The sequence below is a fragment of the Typopeltis vanoorti genome, chromosome 5, assembly GCF_054136105.1.
Source record: "Typopeltis vanoorti isolate ZY-2024b chromosome 5, IOZ_Tvanoo_1.0, whole genome shotgun sequence".
Lineage (NCBI taxonomy): Eukaryota > Metazoa > Arthropoda > Arachnida > Uropygi > Thelyphonidae > Typopeltis > Typopeltis vanoorti.
Genome location: NC_143553.1, coordinates 137,721,097 through 137,739,840, shown reverse-complemented (window position 1 = coordinate 137,739,840; position 18,744 = coordinate 137,721,097). Strand labels below are relative to the sequence as shown.

The 18,744-nt window shown below is 37.7% G+C and overlaps 1 protein-coding gene across 1 annotated transcript in view; it reads left to right on the top strand.

Annotated features, from left to right (window-relative positions):
* Positions 1-2,340, top strand: part of LOC150106861 (sialin-like) — an 80,551-nt gene extending 78,211 nt beyond the window's left edge. The window contains exons 8-10 of the mRNA XM_090392770.1: positions 1,409-1,564; positions 1,732-1,817; positions 1,945-2,340. Of these exons, the coding sequence (XP_090248896.1) occupies positions 1,409-1,564; positions 1,732-1,817; positions 1,945-2,109 (407 nt within the window). The 3' untranslated portion in view covers positions 2,110-2,340. The remainder of the gene's footprint in view (positions 1-1,408; positions 1,565-1,731; positions 1,818-1,944) is intronic.
* The last annotated feature ends 16,404 nt before the right edge of the window (positions 2,341-18,744 follow it).

The following is an 18,744-nucleotide window of genomic DNA, read 5'->3' as shown; positions in this document are numbered from 1 at the left end:
TATTATGGTGGAAAACGGGTGATAAAACATTACAATTTATCAAAAAATGAGTGTTATGAACTTAGTCTGTAAAAAAATCCTTATGCGATCACCAAAACATGGACATCATTTTCGAAATCGGCACAACAAATTCGGAAATACTAAATTATTCGAATGTAAACTCCATTTACCAAGTTTCGATTTGTGCACTTGTATTTTTAAAACAATCACCCTATTTTAATGTACATTACCTTGCAAAGCGGCCTTAAAGGCCTGTAAGTAGCTAATGATGATGATGATATCTCGCACCAAGTTATTAAAATGATTTAAAATGACCTAATACAAATTTCCCAAGTATTTAGACATTGGTAACGTTGTCTAAAAGAAAACATGCTATTAGAAATATGACCAGAAAATTGTGGATCAGTTTCATTTCGAGCATAGGTTATTATTATCCATAAAACCTATGTTTATTATGGAAATTAAAATATTCAACATGCATAAACAAAAAATAGTCAAAGTTCATAAACTTTCCACACTATATTTGAAAAGCCTTCATGCATATTTCAGTTGGGACGTTAGATATTTATCAAGTAACTGCAAGCATTCTTTAGGTTCCATAGGTAAAGACGATTGTTCTTTCTAGTCATGATCACTATTTTGGACGGGAGTTTAGAAAAGTTTCTCTCTTTGGGAATTATCCCTGAATCTCGTGTGCGAATATCTTCATATGCGGGATGAAATGGTGCATGCACCCATGAGCCAAATCATTATAACCATCCAGCCTGTTCCCGTCCAACCAGACTGCACGCTCGGTGGAAAACAAGTCGGTCATGGCGGTATCACGGTATGGGGATTGTTTTCATGGATATCACTAGGTCCTCTCATCCTTACTGAACATGTCTTCACGGCAAATTATTACCTGGGGCTGTGTCGGACCAGGTATTGCCCTACATGGTGACAATGTGTGTGGCCAGATGGACTCTTCCATCAAGTCAGTGCCCAATGTCACAAGACTCACAGTTCAAGCTAGTTCGAAGATCATATCGAAGCATTTTGTGAGCTCCCCTCTCAGCCTAATTCTACTGATTTGAACCCCATTGGAAATCTGTGGGACCATGTGGAACTCAGCATCTTTTCCATCGATGGAAAAATCCAGTACCTCGCCAAGTCGTTGATTTCCGTAACGTTAGTCTGTCTAGTTGGATAGAATGCTTAAAGACATTACTGTGGTAGTTTAGTGGAGTCAATGCATTGAAGGGTGCAAGCGGTTACTCGACCAAGGGGATACAACACGCTACTAGGTAGGTTTAGCAATTTTGTTAAAATACTTCCCATTCTATAATTTTGTCACTAATATAATATAGTTGTTTATTTCTGTTGAACTGCATAGAGGTGAAGGAAAGTGATTTTTCGTAATACATTGCAGGTCTGTTGGGACCAGCAATATGTTTCATAGCAGTTCCATTTGCGGGATGTAACAGTACTTTGGTTGTAGTTATTGTCATTGCAGCAATGATATTTTTTGCTTTTGTTGCGGGAGGAGACTTTCCTATTGTTGTGGACATGGCCCCCGAGTTCCCAGGTTAGTTTCATTTCTCTTTCTATTTTGTACGTTGACGTTAAATATTTTAAAATATTTTACCATTGCATTACGGATAACTTCACTCTTATCCTTAATGCAATTTCTTTTCATGTTATGAAGGACAGTGTAGTTACTTAATTGTTCTTTGTTTTACTGATGCACTTTAGGGGCGCTCTTTGGAATTGTCAATGGCTTAGGAGGACCAGCATCATTTTTGGCCCCTCTCATTGCAGGCGTAATTTTGGACCGTGGGGTAAGTAAATTATACGGGATTCGATATTTTCCAAAAGGTTTGAACTTTATATATATTGAGAATTTGGTGAAGGATATTCAGTGTACTGCATTTCATATTGTCAACTTTTTTTTAATCTTTACTTTAGCCATCCAACATGTTCTTGTGGAGTTTAGTGTTTTATGTGGCTAGTGGAATATATATAATTGCAACTGTAGTATTCTCAATATTTTCATCAGCGGAAATCCAGCCTTGGGGTGTGGCAGTAGAAGATCCTCCAAAAGAAAACACAGTGGAAAAATCTCGCCTGTGATCTACTCCGAACTTACGAACAGATGCCGGTAGCTGAAGATTTTCACTCGTACTGCTTGCCATAGTTACCATTCTCTAGCACAAGGAAAATCAACCGGAAGTCGTTCAGTGTTGAAGTAGCCTATCTGACGCAGTCGAAGCAATATTCAGAATATTTGGTGGTTAAAAAAAAAAAGTATCTTCCCTACAAGATACTGCTTTATTGCATTTCTATCATGTGTGTCTGTATTAATATCGGCATTAAAAATTCCTAAATTTTTTATACCAATCTTTACACACACACACACACACACACACACACACACACACACACACACACACACACACACACACACACACACACACACACACACACACACACACACACACACACACACACACACACACACACACACACACAGAATGGTTAGTTTGACCGAGGGTTACGAATGGGTTTTTATTTGGCAGAATGTGAGTATTTATGGAAAACTTTTCAAAATTGGAAGGTTTAACAACTATAAAAACGTTTGTAGAAAACAACGAGTTTGTCCTTATTTGTAGGAACTGAGACACTTTGTGTCCCCGTAAACAAGAACAAATTCGTGTCCATGTGAGAGAGAGAAAGAGCATGAAAAAATCACGTAGAACAATTCTGTAAAGTTTTGTTTCACTCAGATTATATATTGTATTGTATATATTGCACTCAAATTGCATGTACGAAATTATATATTACAATCACTCGATAGGCTGGATTGAATTCAGTCGTTGCTTATAAGATTTTTAAATTAAAATTTTGAAATTAAAAAAAAAATAAATTTTCATTAACATAATTATTATATTAATACTGTATTATATTACTTAAATTAGATGAACATTTCCTAAATTTAACGAATAAAGAAAGAATATTACTATATTTTTTCCATGAGACCAGTGTATTGTCTGTTATTTGCCTGCTTTGAGAAATGAAAGAAAAGGAGTTTTCTTGAAGGGTAACTCCCTCAAGAAAACTCCATCCCGGTATGAGACCATGGATGAAAGTTTTTTTTTTCCTCTCTCCTGGTAATAATATTACATAGCTTAAGTTAAGGGGATAATAAATCCCTCATTATTTTAAAGCCGGATACGAAACTCGGAGATTGAAATCTAAGAGTTTCATGCCGAAGAACTATCGGCGAGTCCAAGCGTAAGTCAACACCTGGGTAGTACAACACTAGGGCAACTCGTGTCAAAGGTGGGGCAAGCTCCGTCGCTATCCTTAATATTTTCTCATAATGTAAAACGCAGCTCCTAGGAGATGTATTACTGTTTTACATTATGGGGAGAGGTCACTACCCAGACCGGTTTCAACCTTTTTTGAGGTCTCATCAGTGAGTAGGTAGACCTGGAATACGAAGGTTTAAGTGAACCGAACTTACATATACCCCTACTAACGAATTGCCAGACCGGTGTACCCATATGTTATTATTACTACGATAAAGAGCCAAGAGGCTATTTTTTTTTTGTATATTATTTATTATGTATATTATGTATAGAGAGCCAATGCTAGGGGTTCCTCCCAGAGTATTTTATTATTTTTCTTTTTTTTCAAATTACTGAATATTTGAAACTCTTAGATTTCGATAGATTTTGATCTCCGAGTTTCGTATCCGGCTTTAAAATAATGAGGGATTTATTATCCCCTTAACTTAATTTACGCCGCCGGAAAAATAGCCTCTTGGCTCTTTATCGTAATATAACATTGCATTTCTTTGAAAGGTCTTTCCGAACGATGCCCGATACCGCTTGTCACAGAGCTACTAAAACCGAAACCTATCATTGACAGCTTTAAATAATAGTTGCATCTGTTTAAATATATCCAAAATATATCAATATTCCATTCTACCATCTCCAATGAAACTCATGCTGAACAAACGCATTCGTACAATGCAAATTTACATCTCTGTATTCTCTCAATGTATTGTAAAAAACATAATGTTTAATATTACTTTGAAATGAAAGATCACAGCGACCACAAGCAAAATCAAAATCATCAAATTCACGACTCACCTTCATTGTACATGAAAAGTTTTATTATTATAAATTTAAAAAATACGGAAAAGGCCTAAATTCGATTTTCGACGTGACGAGAGGAATCTTTATATGGGTTTTTCAATTGAAGGTGAGTTGGTTGATCTCATACGGAGGTAGCAGGTTTTTTCTCTAGGAAACTCTAGAGACTTTTTCACCCCACATATAGACAAATCGGCCTTGAGTACACACGCAATTTACAGACAAAAATATTGGTGGTGGTGGGCAGTAGGCGGCGTTGGTGTAGTTGGTGAATTAAGTGGTGGAGACAGAGAGCAGTAGAGTAGGTGCTCTCCCTCGATGAGTCCTTGGGCTCCTTGAAGGTGTCACGTAATAATAATAATAAAATGGAAATGACAGCAGTTCTTACTTCGGTATACATGTACAGATGATTGGATTTTGTGCAATATAAAACATGTCACGCTAAACCTATTGCGCGTATTCTTCTGGCCAGCTTATCTGTTTTGAGGGAGGAAAATCCGAGTTTTTTTCAAGTAAATCGGTTAACTCACCATTTGATTGAAAACACCTGATAAAGTTCCTCACCTCATAGACAGCATTCGAAACCGGACCTTTCTACGAAAGGGTTGGTCTAAATCTACTGAATTACACACACACACACATATTATTATTATTATATCTACAGACATCAAATAGTCACCTTAGGGGATGCGACAGAAGAGTGGACAGCTACCTGCATTAATTGCCCCAAATCCCTAATTAGTAAATTCGAGGGATGGAATTCAATGATGTTTACGTTTTTTGGAACATTATTAAAGCTATGGATATAAATGAGCGGAATGATCATTCTATGCAGAAATATTTAAGGTTACGTATTTCATATCTGTAATTAACTAACAGATTAAATGCTACTAATAAAGCCTTGCCGTGCAAACAACTCCCAGTTATATTTTCATCAAATACTGTACATGATTGCACACGAATATAAAGCTAATAAAATAATTATGCAATTGCTTTTAATGGGAAGCTTTACCTTAAAATCTATTGACCTTTTAATACTGCTGTAATTACTTATTAAATTTATTTACTGATATGAGTCAACAGAATAAGGGAGATTTATTTTTTTGAAAACGATAAAAGTTTGTGGAACTACTGCTACTGACATTCCCAAAGAGAACACACACACACACACACCATCAACGAGTGATTTAAGTATGGATGTAACTGCTCTATCTGAAAGTTCAGAGGGATATGCACCACTCAAGCTCATGTTTCTCATTAATAGTGATGCATTTAGGAAGTGAATATTTTTATTAGATTCGTTGTTTCTTGAACACTTGTGTTACTTTATGCAAGACATGATTTCTTGATTAAAATATCTGGACTTGAACAATTCATTGTCATAATTTTTTTCCCATAATTTTTATGAAAATTTTCATAGGTGTTCCGCGAAAAAGAAATACACTGCTTGGAAAGAAGTCAACGGACACCACAAGTGTGAGGAACACATAATCATGGTGCCCATCTTAATAAGATGTAGGGGCTCCTTTCTCAGCAATCCTAAGGGGAATACTTTCCACAAGCACACGATAGTGATCAGTGGGAGTTTTGGACTATTCTTCCTGTATTCGTGTAAGGAGGTCCTTATGGGACTGATGTTCCTTTGACCTCATCCGACGCTCCAGTTCATCATCACACAGATGTTCAATAGGGTTGAGATCAGGCCTCTGTGGGAGACCAGCCAAGTGTGGTGATGTTCATGTCCGCAAAAAACAAGTAGTTACTGCAACAGCCATAGGACTATGACTATCTTTCTGAAAGAGGCAATGGGCAGTTCCGTAGAAACACCACAAAGTAGGCAACATTGCACTGTACAGAATGTTCAGATACCTCAGAGTTCAATGTTCGTGGCATCACAAACCGAGGTTCGAATCCAAACCAAGAAAAAATAGGACATATCATCACACCCTCTGAATTTCATACTTGGTGTTAGGTACTCCAGTAAGAGACGTTCACGGGGAATCCGCCACACCCGTCCATCTGCTCGGTAGAGGGTTTAGTGTCATTCATCGCTCCATGACACAGCTTTCGAAGCTTCGAAGTCCCACTATACACTCTCCTTGCACACTGAACGACGTTGCATGTCAGGTCGGGTAATGTGAAACTTTTATATCGCGGTCCTACCATCGAAACCTATAATGTGAGCCTCGGTTCTCAATGTTTTTGTGCATATTCGTGTTCCAGTCGATGCTCGAAACTGGGCATTCAACGTGTCGGTCGCGAATGGCAGTTTTTACATTTTATCCTTCATAGCACCTACTGTCAAATTCGGTGAGTGTGGTTGTCGTCCACTGCGGGTAGCATTTACAGTTGACTCCCTGCGCTTCCATCTCAGTATGGTATCACTGAGTGTTGACATGGGATGACCCACTTCGTCAAAACTTTTCCCGAATAGATAGGCCTGCAACCTGGCTTTCTATCACAACTCCTCTTTTAAACAGGAGCTGAAAACTCCGTCAGTTCACTCCTCGCAGCCATTTCACCCGGACACCGTTTCATTGACTTAGAAGCATCATATTCTTCCAATTTACACCGGCTACAAACACGTGATTCGTTACATGGCAAGATCCACTTTGCCCATGAGGTGGGGGGGAGGGTGTTGTCCGTTGAATTCTTTCTAAGCAGTGTAAGTCTTTCAATTCCTTTTCTGTTGTTTAATAAATTACGACTTTGTATCCAAAGTTGTAATTTATTGCATTTTTGAATACTTTGCTTGCATCTCGTGATGATTATCGGTTCAGTTTTACACCTTACTATTGTTTGATTATCTTTCAAATATTTTAATTAGTTTCAATATTTTCTTCCTTTTCCCAATTTTTGAAATTCTCGTTATCTTACCTTCGAATGACTTTTTTCTCTTTCGCTGTTTGTATCCGAATGGAAATTTTATTCAAGGTCTTGAATTCTTTTTTTTTCCCCATGAACTTGATATTTAATCGCCGAGATAGTTTTGACGTATTCATATATAAATCCTCTTCTATCCGTACAATGACTGCTGAATGATCCTTCACAGAAATGCGAAGCATCACTATCTAAATCCTACGTAATGTCCTGGAAAAACTGTTGGACGTACACAGTAATAGTGATGTAGTTCTCATGATCCCTTTTACAACAGCAATAAAATTTAGAACCTTCCTCCCCACCATGCGTTTTGATTTGTTTTAATTTCTGAAATGAACTTCTTAGATAAAGATGATTAGGATATTAAAGGTTCTAATAAAAGTTCTTTAACCAAAGTTGTTTCTGAGCTTTCAGCAAACAACATAGGGTACATTCGGCATTGGCATTGTAAAAACAGATTCAGAGTTCATTGATTTCAGTGTGAGATGACTTGATGAAAAGTGGAGTTAATGAAACAGCAAAACAGTAGCTTTAATTATATATTTAGTTTGCGCCTGAAGTACTTTCAGGACTGGGGCAACTCGTGGTAAAGGTGGTATAAGTTCTCATCACTTGCCTTAGTATCCCATAATGCAAAGCACATATCCTTGTGGATATATATAGGTGGTGCTATACATTAAGGGAAGGGTCACTGCCCAGACTGGTTTCCCTGTATTAAGTGCGGGGTTACCTCTCCAAAAACTCGTGATGAGACCCCCGCCCCCCCAGATCATCCAACAATGAGTGACCCAAAGGATCAAAACTCAGCGTTGTTCCCTTCAGTAACAGGCTCATCCTGTCACTGAGAAGGATTCTCAGCGTTGGCTCTACCCAGCGGCAGGCTCACACCACCACCGCGCAGAACCGCTCATATTTCATCTGAGGGGTAACAGCAATAGCCGAGCCTCAGTTAGAACATCATTGGCTACAGCATTGCTATCCATCACCCAAGCTTCCAACCTGTTTCGATCCTTAGGAGTTCATCAGTGGGAGCCAGACCCACAGGTGGTGATACTGTTAACTGCTAACTTAAATGGCGAGATGGACGTCAATCCCTTGGATTTTTATCCCTTCATCGCTAGATTGTGATTATTGATAGTGAGAAATTTTTGAGCGCGTGACTTGCCCGAATTAGGGCTATGTAGAATCGTTTGAAGCGATGATCAAAGCTGCCTTCGGGGCGTTTGTGTCTCCATCTGTCGTTTTCATCATAATTTGATGCATCACGAATGAGTTGGTTGGGATGGAGTGATGCCTGGGCGAAGTACTTGGCAGCAGTCTGGTTGAGATATACGAAGGTAAGTCTGGCATGTTTCCATCTTGGTGGAGGAGAGCATTCCTAACAAATCACGGGATAGTAGTGGTATTAAGGTTGAAGTAATGGAAGTCATATTTACCTATACGAGTTGCCAAAGGGTGTCACACCCTATTACTAAAATTCTCTGGATTAGAAATAAGTTTATGGAAGTTTTTTTTCACTTGGCTATGTCTAATTATATAGTGCATTTGGTTTTATCTTTTATCCAATTGTAAGCAAACAAAGTTTGCACCTGAAGCACTTTCAGGTGCAAACTTTGTTTGCTTACACTTGGATAAAGGATAAAAACAAATGTATAATTTGTAGCATAGCCAACTTCCATAAAGTAGCTTTTAATTTAGATCTAATTTATTTAACCTTTTCTTTGTTTAATTTACATGTGGCTTAAAGGTCTATTCGTCGACACTTTTTATATTTTTTCATTTCTACTCGAGGTGATTTTTTGATACTTCGAGAAGTTGATCTATATTATCTCTCCCTTCCTGACCGAACTTCGTTATCTTCATCAGTAAGAGAAGCGGGAGAGAGAGAGAGAGAGAGGAGAGAGAGAGAGAGAGAGAGAGAGAGAGAGACTAATTTTGGAGTAATCTTACCCATATATCTTTGATTATGCAGTCAGTGTCGCTGTCTAAATCTCCTAAACAATTTTTAACAAGGATTCGCATTCTCGGTTTGAAAAAAGTGCACACAAAACCTGTTTCCATTTCTTTTTAAAAATTAAGATTTCAATTAAAATTGAAATCTTAATTTTTTTAAAAAAAATGCAGTTATCTAACAGGAAACCACATGGAATAACTAACTGAACTTTCCTTCTCGGCTGCAGGTGATCTGCTGATTATAACTGAGCTATCTGTGCTGTTGAAAGTCCGCACGCCTTTAATTTCCAGCAAATTTCACCCATTGCGAATTGGCTGAGGAATGTGCTGCTTGGTCTCCGCTCACCATTCGTCGTTAAAAATTCATGCAGATGCTTCTTCGCCTGATTCACGTTTGTAATCACATTATTCTTTTTCCATATAGGACTAGTCAAGGCGTGTTTCGACGGCCATGTTTGCCTTATCGGATGTATATTCATGCTATGAGTGCTTTCATATTTGGAGCAGTTCATTGATGATGATTTCAAATACACTGGTGTTCAAAACCTACAGACAAACATTATTTCTGAAGATTACAGTCTCAAATTCAAACGAATCAGTTTGTGGCAATTTGTATAACTGCCGATTTCGTGTAGAAAGCGGGTATGCATTCTAATTTTCTAATCGCGCGCAAAAGGGTCACGTGGTAGCACTCAACAGGATAAGAGATAAAAAGGCTGCACTAAGCGAATTGTGTTTGAATAAAGCACTTTTAGTGAAGGAATAAAGTTGCAAACTTGGATGTCTTGTAATGTCTCAAAGACATCATCTTGATGGTTTCACGTGGAGAAGAATTACTGGAAAGCTTGAAAGAGGCCGCAGAATTACCGATATTGCCACAGTTTAGAATCGCACATAGCGTTGTATCCAGGCTCTGGGCAGCATTTCATACAAATTGAACGTGTTCCAGACGTTTGCTAAGAGATCGCTCTTGCTCTAACATGGAGCATAAAGACAGATTTTTGGTTATAACAGCAAAACATAATCGATGCACCACCTTGCAAGTCGGCTCAGGTACGCGGATATCTCGACAAACTGTGGCAAGACATCTGCGACAAGTAGGCCTATACGCCAGAAGGCCTGTAGTCTGCGTCGCTTTATACACAGCCCAAATAGAGTACATTTTCAGTGGTGTTGTATCCATAAAAATTGAGCAAGACACAAATGGCCTAATGTACTCTTCACAGATGAGAGTCGTTTTAGTCTTTTCTCCGATTGTAGACGACACTTGATCTGACTTGATCGTAATTTCCCTCTAGGAAACAAACAAGACCTTATTCTTATTCTAAAAGAGGAGTGGGCCAATTTTCCTTAAGCACTCCTGAATCATTTGGTGCTGTGTGTTGTGAGAGCTGCATTGCAGTTCAGGGTGAAAATATTTCATACTGAAATGTCTTTCGGCATACTTTTCTGTAAATACTGACATTAATTCTTTATCTACATCCTCAGGAAATTTGTAACTTTTGCCAAAAACGTATTGAAATTTAATTTGTACGTTTATAACACATTTTTTGTGTAATATAATTTATTATTATGCTGGCAATAAATTGCTGTCCACATTTGGCTGTAGTCATGAAAAATGTTTCATAAATAGGTTAAAATGTAGATCGTCCTTAGCTTTTGCACATCAGTGTAAATAACTGATATAAATAATAAATAAATGAGCTTGCTTCAAATAAATAACTGCTCAAAAAGTATTTCTTCTTGACGCATAGATTCCCTTGCTTATTAGTGAAATCAGAAAAATTTGGTGAGTGGAAAATATTCCAACTGCGGTAGGAGGTCAGCAGATTGCTTCAACAATTTGCAAATCTTTGTTGAATTCCATTTTGGCTGCAAATATTCCAAGCGTACGTATTTTTCTAACCGTTTTTTAAATTAATAAAAAAAGCAAAATAATTAAAATATGATATTTATTTCAAATGATATAAATTTTTTTTACCGGTGTCTTTAAATTTATTAAAAATCTTTAAAATTCTAAAAATAAAAACTTTTTTCGGAAGGTTTTTCAGAACATTATTTAAATGCCATATTATTTTATGTGAATTGCTTTATTTTTATAAGTTATTCCATCCGCGTTGTCTTATTGAAGAGAATGCCTTAAAATAACAATCGTGTCACATCATCTGTAATATGTAGTTTTCATGTTAATTTTACATTTCGCAATGTCGATATTTATTTGAGAAAAGTGCAAATCATGTCACTGCGTGCGAAACAGTGGAAAATCAACTCAACAAAGACATTGTATTGGGATGGACGAACCAACGCTAAGTGTCGAAACAGAATAAAATAAATAGTTGGCTTGGTTAAGAAGTGGACAATACCGTATATACATTATACGTGGATTTTTGTGACAACGATACCTTGCTTACTGGAGAGAGTCTGAGGTGGCTTGAAAACGTTCCATGCTAGGTCTCAAGAGCAGGGCTTCCAAACTATGTAAAATAAATAAAATAATTTAAAAAATTAATAATTCCAGCCTTGTGACACGGAATGTTCTTGGGAAGTGTCCAGATCCATCAGGCCCTATAAAGATCCGAATATTCTCATGTTAAAACTGAAATAAATTTATATAAATTTTTTATTGGTGTCTTTAAATTTCTTAAAAATATTAAAAAGTACTAAAAATAAAATCTTTTTTTATAAGATTTTTCTAAACATTATTTAAATACCATATTATTTTATATGAATTGCTTTATTTTTATAAGTTATTCCATCCGCGTTGTCTTATTGAAGAGAATGCCTTAAAATAACTATCGTGTCACATCATCTGTAATATGTACTTTTCACGTTAATTTTACATTTCGCAATGTTGATATTTATTTGAGAAAAGTGCAAATCATGTCACTGCGTGGGAAACAGTGGAAAATCCACTCAACAATGACATTCTATTTGGGGGGACGAACCAACGTCAAGTGTCGAAACAGAATAAAATAAATAGTTGGCTTGGTTAAGAAATGGACAATACCGTATATACATTATACGTGGATTTTTGTGAGACGATACCTTGCTTACTGGAGAGAATCTATGTAAAATAAATAAAATAATTTAAAAAATTAATAATTCCAGCCTTGTGACACAGAATGTTCTTGGGAAGTGTCCAGATCCATCAGTCCTTATAAGGACTGGCTTAAAGGGGCGAAGCAAGAATGCTTTTCATCTTCCCCGTTATCTGCAGAGGACAGTGTAGGGATAAGGTGTTATTGAGCTATTAAAGCTCTGATCATGGCAGGAGGGTAACAGCAATAGCCGAACCTCAGTTAGAACTTCACTGGCTACAGCATTGCCATCCATTACCCTCCAAGGGTATTGGATTGAATGAATCATTCACCGCATCTCACGGTCGATTGATTCCATGTTTAGTCCATCCCAGATCCATCAGGCCCTATAAAGATCCGAATATTCTCATGTTAAAACTGAAATTTATTGGTGTCTTTAAATTTCTTAAAAATCTTAAAAATACTAAAAATAAAATCTTTTTTTATAAGATTTTTCTAAACATTATTTAAATACCATATTATTTTATATAAATTGCTTTATTTTTTAAGTTATTCCATCCGCGTTGTCTTATTGAAGAGAATACCTTAAAATAACAATCATGTCACGTCACCTCTAATATTTACGTTTCGTGAATGAATTTTATTTGAGAAAAGCAGAGATTCCCTTTTAATTAAAATTTATATTTAATATTATGACATTGATAGGGACTTCTAAAAGATATTTAAAATGTAAACTTTGAATTAAAATTTTTAAAAACAATATTTAGCGTGATAAATTTCAAGGGAAAATAAACATCGAGATTTTAGATTTGGAGGAGTGAACCAGACGAAAATGATTAAGAATGACTTAATTAAGAATTTTCCGGTTATTACAATAATTGTAAATCCTGAATTATTACAATAAATACAGCATTGAGTTTTTAACTTTCATACTAAAAATAACTCATTTCAGAATTTATAAAATGACCTATTAAGAAATGCCTTATTAAAATTATTTAAAAATTCTATGTATTCAAAATGTCGTAATTAGTTTTTTATAAGTAATAACAACAACGATACCGATATGATGGATGAAGCGAACCTCTTTTCATATTCCTCTTTATCTGTGTAAGAAATCGTGCTGGTAGGAATGGTTTGTGAACTTTAAGCTTGCCATTTGACGATAGTGCGATTAAATAATCTCAGAGGATAGTAGAATTGCCTTAGATCTTTTGTGCTTGTAGTGATCAAATCCATTGTACTCAGCGGCTTGTTTGGTCCGTTGATTTGGGTTCATGGCTACATTTGAACTTTATTGCTAGTGTTTGTAGAAAAGAAGATTATATGGGATGTTGGTATCACGATGAATCTGATTCTTTTTGGTGAACCATGGAGCATCTAGTATCATCCGTAATCATTTGTATTCGTTCTAGACTCAATAAGTTAGATTTGGAAGAATGGCTCCAAGCTGGCGAGGCATAAGTGATTATGGGACATTTCACCATCTGATAAAGTAATACAGTAGTTTGTTAATTGTATTTAGTTTGGTACGACGGTTAATCGTGGGATAAAGTTGAGCGATAGCTTTGGATGCTTTCGTACGGATGAGTTTGATGTGACTGCTCAATCGTAGTCCTAATTGTATCCCAAGATGTTTGGTTTCTGTTTGCCATGGGATTTTAGCATTAAAGAGTGGATATATCCTTTGAGGAATGTTAGCATTCTGGTGAAGAGTATGGCTGTTTTTTTTTTTTTTTTTTTGAGGATTTACTTGAAGCCTCCAATCAGAGAACCATTTCTCCAGTGTGACAATACTGTCTCTTAGTCTTCTGGTTACCAGGTAAGGACGGAGAGATCTAGTTAACATTGCAGTATTGTTTGCGTATAAAGTTGTGAGGGTCGCCAAGCGATTTTGTGGGATATCTGCTACATAGACCGAGAATAAAAGCGAGCCAGCAAGGAACCATGTGCAACTCCAACTAAAATATTGCGTTTGGTAGTTCCACTGATCTCCACCTGCATTGTGCTGTCACTGAGGTATGGTTTAATTAGACGTATTAAATTTTGGTGTATTTGTTTGGATGCGTTTGTAAAGAAGACCTTGTTGTGCCAGATTTTGTCAAAACCTTTGCAATGTCCAGGAACAGCACCAGTGTGCATTTCCAGTTATATCCTGTAGTAATATATTCAACAAGTCGATGGATTTACTGAACTGTGCAGTGGACTTGTTCATTTAGAATGATGTTTAATTTATTGAACAGACTGTTGATTCTTGCAGTCTGGACTGGATGATTTTTTTCAGCAATTTTTCCTAGATAGTAAACTGATTTCCTGGATAGTAAGCTGATGGGTCGGTAGTTTTGAAGAAACTGTGGGTCTTTACCAGGTTTGTGTATCGGAATAATGTTGGCAAATTTTCCATGTTACAGGAAATAAAAATTTTGGATTGCTTTAAGGTGCGTCTGACATATTGGTGAACCTTCTAGATGAAGTTCATCTACAAGTACAGTGTATATTTTCATATGCTGGACTGCGCTGCTTTTCCAGATTGCTGACGAGAGCTTCGGCGTTTTTCGTATCTGTATATACAATACCGTGCTCAGCCTGCATGGGGGAGGGAGGTTTACGTTTTTTACGAAGAGTTTTCAAAAATTTTCCGAATTGAGTGATCTTCAGAACTGAGAAATCTCAACTTTTTTCCCATTCTTGATTTCTGTGGTTTCTGAGAGCTTCTCTAACTAGATTGTTCATTTTGTTAAGGATATTTCGATCCTGTGGGGCCCGTGTATTGTGAGATCTTTTCCTGGCTTTGTTCTTTTCACTGATTCTTCTTCTTCTTATCCGTCTGGTGACGGGTTGCGTCCACTTTGTACAATTTGTCTCCAAATGGTTCTACTTTTACTCTTCTGTAACATACTAATGAAGTTGGGGAATTCGGCTCTTTCTTTTAAGGATATGAGCCAACTTTTCCTTCCTTCCTGGGACGCTGTTTTCCTGTTCCTGTTTTTTACTGATCAGATTCATAATATTATCCAAGAGACGGTTGGGCTTATTAGTAGTTTTGATGACTGCTGCTAAAGCTTTGCTAATTTGATTTGTGAGATTGGCTATTGCTTCGTCTATCTTCTCCTTTTTTTTTTTTTTGTATGGTGGGTACTGGGCCAATGTGTTCGGAGAATACTTTGGAATACTCAAGCTATGTATGAATGAGGAGAAGGGTAGAATTGTTCTTGAGTGCCTAATTTAACGGTTTGACACAACTCATTAATCGTTTACAGCTGATACTAATATTGCGTAAGATAGCAATATTTTGAACATCCGGACTGCCCAAAGGACCATGATGAGCAGGTTCTGTAGGATCTGCTACTGCAACCTGATTGGACCTCATGTAGTTGTTCAATATACGATCGTTTCTATTGGGCATTTTGCTATACCATGCTGAATGCTTGGCATTTAAATTCCCTGAAATCATGGTGGAATTTATGATACCTAAGATGGCATCTAAATCCCCCATCAGTAAAGTTACTCGGTGAGTTGTAGGCTACATTACCTCTAGGTTTTTGGTTTGGGGTTGGTTATGGCATGATGTTCAAGGTAGGTTTTTTAATATAGATGGCAGTACCACCACTACTTCTGGAATCGAGTGTATCATTTCTATGCAGAGTGTATCCTCGTAATTTGGGATTGTTTGCTGGTCGAAGATGAGTCTCACTGATTACAATTACATCTTGGTTGTACCTGAGTGCGAATTCTTGCAGTTCAAGGAATTTATTGATGAGGCCGTTGGCATTCCAAGCGCGATCAGGAGAGAGTTTGGTAGAATTTTGTTTCTATTCATTACTAAGTGCAGTTAGAATAGAGTGGGTCTCTTGCAGAAATATTTTTTGTAGAAAACAGTGATGGGCTGAATTTACTAAAACCTTTTAGCATGGTAACCAGTGAAGCAGTTATACCTGCAGTTAGGTTGAGATTTATTATTTCATGGCGTGTCGATATTTTGGAACGCACTGCATCAGCGTAAGTTTTGTTCGGTGTTAGCTTTCTTTCCTGATTTATAGAGTTTGTTTGAGTCGGAGGATGATCAGTATGACTGACAAGGGTGGACGAATTGGAGAAAGGTTGTGTATCTCTTCCTGTCCAGCGATTTTTTGGATAGAAATTGCATCCTTCGTAGTTTGGCAGGATGTGGCCCACCGCAATTGGTGCATTTGGCAAGTATGGTTCTAGGTTTGGAACACGAGTTAGTTCGGTGATTTGTCACCATATTTCAGACATCTATAGTTTTTGGCATCTATGGCATTGCTCATCTAAGAGATTCAGTAGTAATTCTGAGACCGCAGATTGACGTTAATTCGTTTTTGAGTGTTGTTAATTTCCATCAACACAAGTGGCATTGGCTTTTTTCCGTTCTGTACATCCGACTCACCTTTATTGGAGTCAAACCATGATTGATAAGATCTGTTGCGATCTCTTCTGAGGTGATATCCCCAGTGACTCCTCTATGTACAACCTTCAATTTTCTTTCATTAATTTGGGCAGACGTGTGGTATTATGATTATTTCTATTATTACGTGACACTTCCAGGGAGTCCAATGGCTCATCGAGGAAGGACACTGCGCTGCAACTCTCCCTCTCCACCACTCAATCCGCCAACTACAACGAACCATCATCATCTACACAACCACTAGTATTTTCAGAGACAATCACAAACATCTATGCCCACGGCGGGATTCGAACCTGCAGCCTTTTGGTTGGAGAGCAGATACGCTAACCACTCGGCCAACCAGGCCGCCAATATATTATTTATTTATATATTATATTATATATTTATATTATATAAATTATTATAAGTTTAATTAATTGATGGTAATCGCTAAATGTGGTAGGCTGAATTTTTATACCTTCCTCTGTTTTTTTTTTTCCAGGAGTAGGCAACCTTTTGATCCTTAATGATTTGTGTGACCGAAGTCCAATTTGTTTGTCCCGACTGGAGGAACCTATTCAATTTTACACGCCACATCCTTTATAGGAGATTCATCCTCTAGGTGTGCAGACCATTAAATTTATATTTTCATCCTCTGTACCAGCATCGTCACGTTCAGGGTCATTTGCCAATGAATATAGATTTAAATATCTCGGCCACTCCACCTCAAACTTCTTCAACAGCTTCTTAAAAAGGTCAAGCCCTTGATTTCGGTCTAAATTTTTGATTAAGTCGTCCGAGTTTATGTTTTCCATAAGAAATGCGAATGAATTCTTACCTGTTAATCAGCTATTGATGTTCATAAACACAAAAGTAAAGATCGAATAGGATCATTACTATAAACAAATGGTATGACTCCGAGGTTATACAGTATAACGTTCACATTCATAGTCAAAACTCAATACCTCACAATATCATCACTCAAAATCACTACAGAAATCACAATGCAATTTTGATCGGCAAAAATCATTGCACACATCGCTGAAATTTAATTTAATGCAAAAAAATTTCTATCGAACTTAAAACTTTATATTATATATACATAAATACATCTTCAAGGCCCACCTTTCCTAATTGGGTTGTGGGGGCAACAGCTGCAAGAGGAACTTCCAATGGTCATGATCCTCTGCCAACAAGTTCGGGTGTTCTGGTGGGATTCCCAAACGTGTCCACCCAAGGTTTTGGATATAATCTATCCAGCGAGTCCTTGGCCTTCCACGTGGCCTCCCACCCTCTGGCTTGGCAAAGAGGGCCTGCTGAGGGAGCCTCTCTTGTGGCATTCTGACCAGGTGCCCGTACCTACGTAACTGTGATCTCTCAACACGGAGAAGTAGCGGTTGAGTATTGAGGGTTTCCCGAATTGTAGCGCTTCTGACTCTGTCAAGACTTGTCAGCCCCGCAACCCCTCGAAGGAACCTCATTTCAGCAGCTTGGATTCGAGTCCGCATTCTTTCGGTCATTACCCAACTCTCATGACCATAGGTGAGGATGGGGACATAGACTGTATTGAAGACAGCCAACTTTGCCTTCTGGCTTAACTCTCGCTTCAATACTACCGAACGGCCAAGCTCCCGCAATATTGAGCTTGCTAAGCCAATTCGAGTCTACGTCCCATTTTCCATCATTCGTAAATATGGACCCAAGGTATATTCAAACTTCTCCACTTGCCTCATTGGGACTCCACTTACATTTAGAGTGCACTAGGATGGTTGTCTTGAGACCACAAATGTTTCAGTTTTGGCCACACTGATCTTCATTCCGGCATCTGCACAAACAGCTACAAACCAAAGCAGACGTCCAATGCTACATTTTCCAATTCTGACCCACTCACTGCCTCGGCTGTGCCTATCAATCCACTCCATAAATATTATGAAAAGGAGGGGTGACAGAACACACCCTTGGCGGAGGCCAACGGAGACTGTGAAAGGCTCAGACTTTGTGCTGTTTACCCTGACACAAAACTCTGGGTATTCATACAGGAACTTGATGGCAGCTAATAGTTGTCCATACTCCTGTACTACTTGCCAAAGCTTATCACGAGGAACCCGGTCATATGCCTTCTCCAAGTCCACAAAACATGTGTAGACATTCTTGGCATATTCCCAAGATTTCTCAAAGACTTGCCTTAAAGTGAAGATTTGGTCAGTTGTGCTTCTACCAGGACGAAAGCCACATTGTTCTTCCCGGAACTTTGACTCAACTATGCTCCTGCACCGTCTTTCCAAGCACTTAGCATACACTTTCCCAGGCAGGCTGAGCAGAGAGATGTCACGAT